This window comes from Vipera ursinii (assembly GCF_947247035.1).
Source record: "Vipera ursinii genome assembly, chromosome: 9".
NCBI classification, from domain to species: domain Eukaryota; kingdom Metazoa; phylum Chordata; class Lepidosauria; order Squamata; family Viperidae; genus Vipera; species Vipera ursinii.
This window is the reverse complement of record NC_139523.1, coordinates 18,742,677-18,752,496: the sequence shown is the minus strand read 5'-3', so window position 1 is coordinate 18,752,496 and position 9,820 is coordinate 18,742,677. Positions and strand designations below refer to the sequence as shown.

The 9,820-nt window shown below is 41.5% G+C and overlaps 1 protein-coding gene across 1 annotated transcript; it reads right to left on the bottom strand.

Moving 5' to 3' along the window:
- Positions 1-5,357: 5,357 nt before the first annotated feature.
- On the bottom strand, positions 5,358-6,803 carry LOC310644851 (free fatty acid receptor 3-like). Its single transcript, XM_083370162.1, has one exon. It carries the CDS (start codon positions 6,741-6,743, stop codon positions 5,772-5,774), a length of 972 nt encoding a protein of 323 aa, XP_083226288.1. The 5' UTR covers positions 6,744-6,803; the 3' UTR covers positions 5,358-5,771.
- Positions 6,804-9,820: the final 3,017 nt, after the last annotated feature.

Below are 9,820 nucleotides of genomic sequence, written 5' to 3'. Positions count from 1 at the left end.
CAACCTAGCAGTTCGAAAGCACGTAAAAATGCAAGTAGAAAAATAGGGACCACTACGGTGGGAAGGTAACAGCGCTCCGTGCGCCTTTGGTGTCTAGTCATGCCGGCCACATGACCACGGAGACGTCCTCGGACAAGCGCTGGCTCTTCGGCTTTGAAACGGAGATGAGCACCGGCCCCTAGAGTTGGAAACGACTAGCACGCATGTGCAGGGGAACCTTTACCTTTACCTTTACCTTTTTATGTTCTCTGTTACTAGTCCCATAAGGAACCACACAGAGTATATCATTGCTTTGTAATCCTAGCAAATGTAAAATACAAAATAATTAGCATCCCCACCCTTTTTGAATGTAACAAGGGAGGAGGTGAAAGACTAGGAGAAGATATGGTCTGTTTGAGCTAAAATAAAAGTCTTACACCGAGAGGTTTGAAGAAATAGATTTTAGACCATGTGACTGAAGAATTATCAGGAGATATCAGCGTAGGCAGAACTAGGTATAAAGGACAAGTAAACTTAAGAAAGAAAGAAAAATCTTGCAAAGTGCAGGAGAAAAAGATGAAATGTACAATCCAAACGTGTTAGATGGCAATTAGCTATTAGAGGTCATCCTCTACCTACAACCAAAATTGGGAGCAGACTTTCCATGGGTAAAGCAAGGCAGTTGTTAGCTGAATCACATGGTTGCTAAATGAATCCAGCTTCCCCCATTGACTTGGCTTGTTGGAAGACGGCAGGAAAGGTTGCGAACGGTGATCACATGACCACCACCCCCAGGACACTGCGACCATCGTAAGCGCATCTCAGCTTCCAAACATTCAAATTTTCATTGGGTGACCATGCGGATGCTGTAAGGTGTGTGAGGACCAGTCATAATTCCGCTTTTTTTTTTCAGTGCCTTTGTAACTTTGAACAATCACTAAATGAGTGGTTGTAAATCGCTGTACCCATAAATCAGTTAATGAAATAAATGAAGGCAACTCTTTATTCCCGACTTGCTAGACCAGGGGTCCCTAAGCCCCAGACCGTGGCCCTCTACAGGGCCTTGAACCTGTTGGAACCGCACCGCAGAAGTGGCAGGTGAGCACACGTTCATCCCCACTTGCACAAGCAAGCATGGGTGTGGGCGCTCCATTTGCACCAGCAGCATTTGCACCACTTACACAAATGGAGCTGGGCACGCACGCATGCGTGCCCATTGCTCTCGCAGAACCATCCCCTCTTTCTCTCCACCACCACCACCACCCCGCTGGTCCACAAAGCCGGAAAGGTTGGGGGACTCTCTGCTAGACCATTTTTCACACCCCAAGAAGCCCTTCTTTACTCCATGATATATCTGCCTGGGAACCAGAGAAGAAAATGGCAAAAAGATGGAGATCCACGTCTACTTTGGCTTCATCCTGTCCACTGGATGAATCTGGAATAAAAGTTACTTTCTTAGCTACCCTTATCAGCTTCTTCCTTCAGGTTCCTTGGAGAAGGATCAGGATTTCAAAGTTCAGCTTCTTTCCTGTTTAGTAGGTTCCTCTCCTCCGCAATGAGAAGGTCTGAGGAGCCATTTAAATAGGAATAAAGCCATTAAAGGTTGGTCAGTTAGTCAAATCACCAGGGTCTTTGACCTTTTCAACAGTGATGGTGAGCATATGACCTTTTCTTTATTTCTTACTTCAGGCTGACTGGCTTAATTAATGTGCAATTTGTTTAAACCTGTAAGCCACCACTGGAATGATTGTATTGTAAGCTATGATAAAGCTATTTTAAAAAAAAACTCTGCATTCAATTCATTTTAAATAAAAATCAGCTTGGACAAGACCAACGAAGCAAAAACTTCACAGACGACTTGCGCGTTGCATTGGTATTCTTCTTTTTCCATAAGAGCTCAATGCAGCACACATTTGGATTTCCTCTCATTCTATATCTAATCACAACAACTTCTTTAAATAGGTTGTGTTGAGAGTATCCCAACCCCTTCCAGTAACTTTTCATGGTTGAAGGTAAGCTTAAACCTGGAATCAGGCTTCAGGTTGAACACTTTAACTAATCTGATTCTTATGGGTAGCTTTTTCTATTTGCCCATGGTGTAGCTGTGTTTGTATAAGGTTAGCTTCCCCCTGGGGTGCTAACGTTTCGGTGTTTTTTTTTTTTAATGTGCAGGAGAGAATTGAATAGTTTTGATTGCATTACAGCCTCATCTTACAGCCACAAGTGCTTCACAAACATAAGATAATTATATTTCCTTAGTCTTCCCTGCAGCTCCCAATCAGCAAATTGCTTTTTTTTTAAATGTACAATGTATAAGAAGCGAGAGGCAAAGAAAAGTAAAGTTAAGGTTGTGAATCTCTACATTAGGCCTCGTTTTGCTTTCCCTCTTTAACCACTTCTAACCACTTTAAGAGAAAGGGAAGAAAAAGAGGGGAATCAGATGCTCAGCATCTTTCATGCTTTTCCTTCAGCTCATCTAAATAGGTTGTTGTGCAGACAATATGTTCATTTAAAAAAAAAAAGGAAGGAAGGAAGGAAGGCTGTTATTCCCATTCTGATATAATTTCTTATCCCTTAGAAAGTTCTTTGGTGTCATCAGGAAAGTTGATTCCCTCCAGGCTACTAACAATATGGATCTCCAAGGCTGTTGATCACATCTTCCCTAGCACCATAAGTCAAGTATCTGATGGACCATTACCAGTGCTTTTTTTGTAAAAGAAAAAGGTGCTGGAACTCACACATGTCATACAACCCGCCTTGCCTACCCTACAAGGTTCCATCCAAAAAAAGGTGCTGGAACTCCTTTCTGAGCGTTCTATGAGAAAAAAAGCCCTGACCATTACTAACAGAGTATCCACAGCTGGCTGGAAGTCCTGCTGTAATGGGCAGTAGAAATAACCTTGAGAAACCAGAGGAAGAGCCCACAACCAAAGCTACATTCAGACAAAAGAAATCAGAGAAATATAATTTGGAAGAAAGCATCGCAGAATACAGAATAACACAGTTGGAAGGGACCTTGGAGGTCTTCTAGTCCAACCCCCTGCTCAGGTAGGAAACCATTTCAGACAAATGGCTGTCCAGTCTCTTCTTAAAAACTTCCAGTGTTGGAGCATTCACAACTTCTGGAGGCAAGTTGTTCTAGTGATTAATTGTTCCAATCATCAGGAAATTTCTCCTTAGTTCTAGATTACTTCTCTCCTTGTTGAGTTTCCATCCATTGCTTCTCGTCCTGCCTTCAGGCACTTTGGAGAAGAGCTTGACTCCCTCTTCCTTGTGGCAACCCCTGAGATATTGGAACCTGCTATCATGTCTTCCCCTACCCCATTGTGGATTAAATCTGCATTCCCTGTCCTTGGGAATTTTCACCAAGGAAAGCTTTCACTGAGGCAAACAAAATTTCTTTCTTCTAATACAAAACGTGCTCTATGGTTGGGAATCCGAATCAATGGCACAAATCCTTCTCCTACTGAATGCCATGCCTGGGTAGCTTCTCTTTCTGGGATTTCACAGAACATGTAAGCCCATTTATTTCTAGTAAACCTTTTATTATTGAATGTATAATCTTTCTTGTGTTTTTTTTCCCAATGATAAACCAGGCGAGATCATTCCAAGAGCAAAAATGACTTCAGAGGCTTTGTTAAATAATGACAAAAATATATTACTTATTCTGATGCAGACTTTTTAAAAGAAAAATTAACTCTGTTAATATGAAAGCAAATAATTCAACTTCTTATTTATACATAAGTCTCGTGACACAGACCTATTTCAACTGCTTGTTTCAAAACTGTTCTTTTCCTCTCACGTTCCTGCTACATATGCCCTCTTGTGTTTTTTTAAATTACTGTATCTAACGGATGTAACAACAAAGATATCTCATATAAGGACCTTCCCTAGTTCCCAGTTGATGCTATTGTCTTGCGTAGTGCTATCCAGGCACCAGGTTCTACATTTCCCAGGGTTCTCAATTCATTGTCTATTGCCATGAGAATCGCAACAATATCTTCCCTGAAATAAAAGCTCTTTTGCAAATTATGTATATCACCAGTTCGATGAAGATGGAAAGAATGCAAGGAAAATCTCTTGGATACCATTAAGACTCAAATGATAGAATGGAACAACTCCAAAATTCATTTCACAATTAGGCCTGAAGTACCTGAGTATGTACAGCAGTGGCCAAAATTGTGAAAACCTTTTGGGAAAAGTGTATTTTTGATGGCTAATAACACCAGGGTTTGGTTTTTTGTTTTTTGGGAGTTGTACCATAAAATTATATATCAATGGAAAGATAATTTAATCGAGAAAGTAATGCAACAAAGTTTGTTCAATTATCTGTACTGTACTCTATGAAAAGTTATAGCCAAATAACCAGAAAAAGGAAGCACAACTTGCTTAGGTCGATATCAGGTAGCTTACCTTCGTCTGATTGTAGCCAATGAGCAAGAGTGTTTAGAGAGCCAATCAGGTGTCAACTTGTTTTGGCAATGAGCCAATCAGATCACAGTAGGATTCAGTTAATGATGTCATGTATTGAAGCTGAGAGGAGGACATTTGTCAGGGTGTTGTTATTTATTTATTTATTTATTTATTTATTTATTTATTTATTTATTTATTTATTTATTTATTTATTTATTTAATTTGTATACCACCCTTCTCCCGAAGGACTCAGGGTGGTGAACAGGGCAGTACATATTAAAAAACAAAATTAAAAAATTAAAAAAGATTAAACAAAATGCCCACGAATAAGTTAAAACACATTAAAAAGTAGGTTAAAACACATTAATAAAACCCAACCCCATCCCATCAGGCCAGGCCAGCTTGTTCAAAGAGGTAAGTTTTGAGATCGCGCCGGAAGGAGCGGAGGTCAGGCGCCATCCGGAGCTCGACCGGAAGATGGTTCCATAATCGCTATCAAGTTGGTTGGGGTTTTTTGTGTTCTTTCATTTAGTGAGCTTGTAAAACGTAATAAAATTAAAGTTAGGACGCTGAACTTGTCGATCGGAAGGTCGGCAGTTTGGCGGGTCAAATCCCGAGTGCCGCGTAGCAGAGTGAGCGCCTGTTACTCGTCCCAGCTTCTGCCAACCTAGCAGTTCGAAAGCACGTAAAAATGCAAGTAGAAAAATAGGGACCACTACGGTGGGAAGGTAACAGCGTTCCGTGCGCCTTTGGCGTCTAGTCATGCCAGCCACATGACCACGGAGACGTCCTCGGACAAACGCTGGCTCTTCGGCTATGAAACGGAGATGAGCACCGGCCCCTAGAGTCGGAAACGACTAGCATGCATGTGCGGGGGAACCTTTACCTTTACCTTTAATGGTGCAAAGAGTTGACTGGTTGCCCAGAAAGCGATGTAAAACAGTATTATTAAGTGAACAAGGCTACAGTTATAAAGAAATTAGAAGAAAAATTGGTGTAAACTTAACCAAAGGTGGCATTTCTACTGTACACTTTTCCCAAAAGGTTTCCACAATTTTGGCCACTGCTGTACATTTGAGGTCCTCAACATATTTCACCATTTTTTTTTAAATTTTTGCTTTAATGAAACCCATTTTCAATCAGTCCATGGGGGCAGCGGTTGTGCAATATTATTTCTAAGTTTCAAGAACGGAGAGATGAGAAGTCAGGCTAAGACTCTCCAACTCAAAGCTGCCAAAATTACAATTAACAACATTCACAACGGGAAAGCTTCAAGTCTGGAGGCCTGGCTGGAAATGTCAGTAAATTCCCAGAACTAGTTTTGCCAGTCCACTTGACCTACAGAGAAAGGATTTAACAATCTTCCAAGAAACGGGAGGTCATAGCCGGGAAGAGCACGTCTGCTCCTGAGGACCTGTCCTCTCCGTCCCTCCATTGAAGACCTTATGGAGCAAAGGAGGCAACGTGCAAATCTGTTTTATTCTGGTCCAAAAGCTACAGCATGAATGCTGCACAGCGGAAGAAGAAAAATAAAAGATGATGGGGTCCAAGCAGGCATTGAAGGTGCTGAGAAGCAAGACGTTGATCCTCCAGTCGGGACTTTTCCACTCAACATAACCCACCACATGGGAGATGTTGTAGGGTGCAAAACAGACGATGAAGACAGCTAAAGTGGCTGCTACCAGCCCCACAGCTCGTTGCTTTTTGCTCCTGCAGATGTGCGGTGAAGAGAGCACGATTCTTATAAAGCCAAAATAGCAGAAGCAGGTGATCAGGGATGGCACTAGGAAAAGTACAATGCTGAGCTCCAGGCGAACAGGGAGCAGGAGCTGGAGTTGCTTCTCTGTGAAATTGTCGTAACAGACATTACTGGAAGGCACACTCGGTAGGGAATAGTTTTCCCTTTTCCACTCCGTGACATACACAATGCTGCAGTGGCCAAAAGAGCAGATCCAAAGGCTCAGGCTGGCAATGAGGGCATAGGCTGTATGACGCCTCAGCTGGTAATGGATGGGGTACGCTACCCCCAGATAGCGCTCCACACTTACCGCAGTGAGGAAGAGCGTGCTGGAATAGATGGTGCTGAAGTAGACAAGACCGCTAAAGGGACACAGAAAAGTGGGGAAGGCCCAGCGGCCAACAATCTGCTCTGCAAGCTTGAAGAGGAGGAAAACCAGGAAGCAGAGGTCAGAAATGGTCAGATTGAGGAGCAGGATGCAGTTGGGTGTGGCCTTGACTCTAATCTTCTGGATGAAAGCATAGAGGGCCAACAGGTTGGTGGGAAAGCCAATTAGGACTGTGAGCATGTAAACTGTAATGTAGGTGTTCCGGCTTTCAGAGTTGGAAGTCATGCTGGAAGGTTTCCACCTGTAGGGAGAAGAGACACATGAGAGGAAGAAGGGAAAAGAAACCTGCTCCCGTATATTCCTCACAAACGTGTTCTTTTGAAAGCATGGAGAGACGTGACAATGTTAAAAAGGTAAAATATTTAGCTATGGGGAAAAGCTTAGAAATAATCATTCAAAAGCAAATGGTTTCTCCCAGGTAGTCAATGATTGTTGAGCAACCACTGATTCCAAGAAGGAGCTTTGGAAATAGAGACCTAGAAGCCTTGCACTTGAAGAGTGGGGTACTTTTAGGAAGAGACTGGACAGTCACTTGTCTGGAATGGTATGCAGGGGTAGGCAACCTTGGCTCTTTTATGACTCATGGACTTCAACTCCCAGAATTCCTGAATCAGCATGGCTCAGCTTGAAAACCTCTCCCTTTCCCCTCAGCGTGGCTGGCTCAGGAATTCTGGGAGTTGAAGTCCACAAGTCATCAAAGAGCCAAGGTTACCTATCCCTGGTATAGGGTTTCCTGCTTGAGCAGGAAGTTGGGCTAGAAGACCTCCAGGGTCCGTTCCAACTCTGTTATTTTGTTTTTATCTGTTCAATTCATATGAGATGGTATCCATTCACAATCTTGGACCATCTGACTCTACTCTTCAGCCCTCAGCCCTGTACTTCTCTTCTCCTCCTTGGACTTCTTTGCTTACTGCCTCCAAGGATTGATCTTTCTTCTTTGAGGGCTCTCTGCTTTTTAGACCTGCTCTTGTTATTTGTCAACTCAAGCAAACGTTTGAATTAAATGCATTGCATGGATATTTTCTACCTCACGGGGGTGCAACAGCACCAGCTAAATTGAAGACCGGTCAGTGAATGAACTGAAGTATCAGCTCCTCCTTTAATCTACCAAATCTGCTACTCTCCTCCAACCTATCTATATTCTGAACGATCCTTTGTAAGCAGGCAAGGTAGATAGAGCTTTGGACATTGGCTGGGAGCTGAAGAGTATCACTGTATTATCATCTTCATTACAGTGCTATTATTGCAAAACACACAAGTTCTACAAAGATGCTTTGGCCCGAGCAAACATGGAGATGTTTATCCCTTGAACAAATATCCACACCAGTTTGTTCCATTCCCAGGGTCTATTGTGCACTCATGGAAAATTGCAAAACTCAGTCTGTTTCTCTCTTCTCTGGCCTTTATGAATACATCATTTCTACCTTGTGTGGTATTCTGGATCCAATGAACTGGTGTTGTTGTTTTTTAATACTTCCAACTTTCTCTTTCCACTTTTTGGAGTGAGAGCAGGGAGGCTAAAATGTTATCTATACAGTTATATTTTTTTATATTTAATCTACCTCACTGCTGTCCAGCAATGTGGCCTATAATGGATGATTATAATATCATTCATACTGTATAATTATTACTAATGTTTAATATTAATTAGTTAATATATTAATTATAATTAATATAATTAATAATAAGATTATGCATCAGAGACAAATTCCTCATGAGTCCAATCACACTTGGCCAATAAAGAATTCTATTCTATTCTATTTGAATTAAATTAAGTAATGCTCATCTATATATCCTGCTGGTTATTTTAAATTGCTCAAGATATCATGCACAACGCTCCCTTCCATTATGGGACTTTGCTGATTTCCTGGCTGTGACCAATGAAACAAAAAATTATATCTGTAATCTAGTTCGTAGGTTTATATTTTATGTTTTGTATTTTTATCTCTTGTGTTTTTATCAAAATGGGATGTGAATGTGCCATACGATGATAGATAGATAGATAGATAGATAGATAGATAGATAGATAGATAGATAGATAGATAGATAGATAGATGATAGATCGATCGATCCCTTTTCCTATTTCCAGAAAGGTAGAGAGAACAAATGAATGGCCCAAAGTCAACCAGATTTCAAAGGAAGACATGGGGTAGCTCAGGCTTGCTGAAAAATAAAAAGGATGTCTGCAAAGGGATATTGAGAATTTATAAAATGGCACCCTGTACTTCACTGTTTGTTCTTCCTTTGCCCACGGGCATGGTAATAAGCTCAGTTTAGAGATTTTATTATCTTCATCCGTCTTTTCAATTTTGGCAAAGTCTCCAGAAAAGTTTGACATGGGATTGTTGTTTACAAAGCATGAGGTAAAAGATCCATGTGTTTGGACAAAGCAATCTGGCTACTGATTTGTGTGTGTGTGTGTGTGTGTGTGTGTGTGTGTGTGTGTGTGTGTGTGTGTGTTTTCTGAGGTTTTCGCGGGTGTTTGTATGTAGATCTTTGGTCATTCGGGTTTTTTCCCCACGTAGAATTGGAGGTATCAGGGCAACGTTTCGATGAAATCTCATCCGTCATCCTCAGGCTGGAACGAAGCTGAAGTCACCAGCCTGAGGATGACAGATGAGATTTCGTCGAAACGTTGCCCTGATACCTCCAATTCTACGTGGGGAAAAACCCGAATGACCAAAGATCTATATATTATATATTATATATATATGTAAATTATTCAAATTGCTAATAAAGAATTTAGCAATTTGAATAATTTACACAAATAAGGAGCTGTCATAAGTTGACTATATCCTGTGGATAGCCTTGGGTCAGGCCAAAGCAGGAAAAAAAGAGCCCAGTATTGTAAAAATAGCCATAGAGTTATTAGCTCATCTTACACACCATCTCCTTACATATTTTTTTTTTAATTCCATTTATATCCCGCCCTTCTCCGAAGACTCAGGGCGGCTTACAAGCTTAGCAGTAGCCTTCATTCTATGTATATGCCTGCTTATTAGGGCTTTCACACACACCCCAAGCAGCATTATTACAAAGTCAGCTTAATTGCCCCCAACAATCTGGGTCCTCATTTTACCTACCTGGGAAGGATGGAAGGCTGAGTCAACCTTGAGCCTGGTGGGACGTGAACCTGCACTAATTGCAGGCAGCTGGTGTTACTTAAGGAGGCATTAGCCCACTGCTCCACCAAGGCTCTTTTTATTGCCTGGGTTAGCCTTCCAAAATTATCCACATGCATAAATACTGGCTTATCTCAAATTCCAACTTCCATGAAACTCATCAAACTATTCCACAAGTCT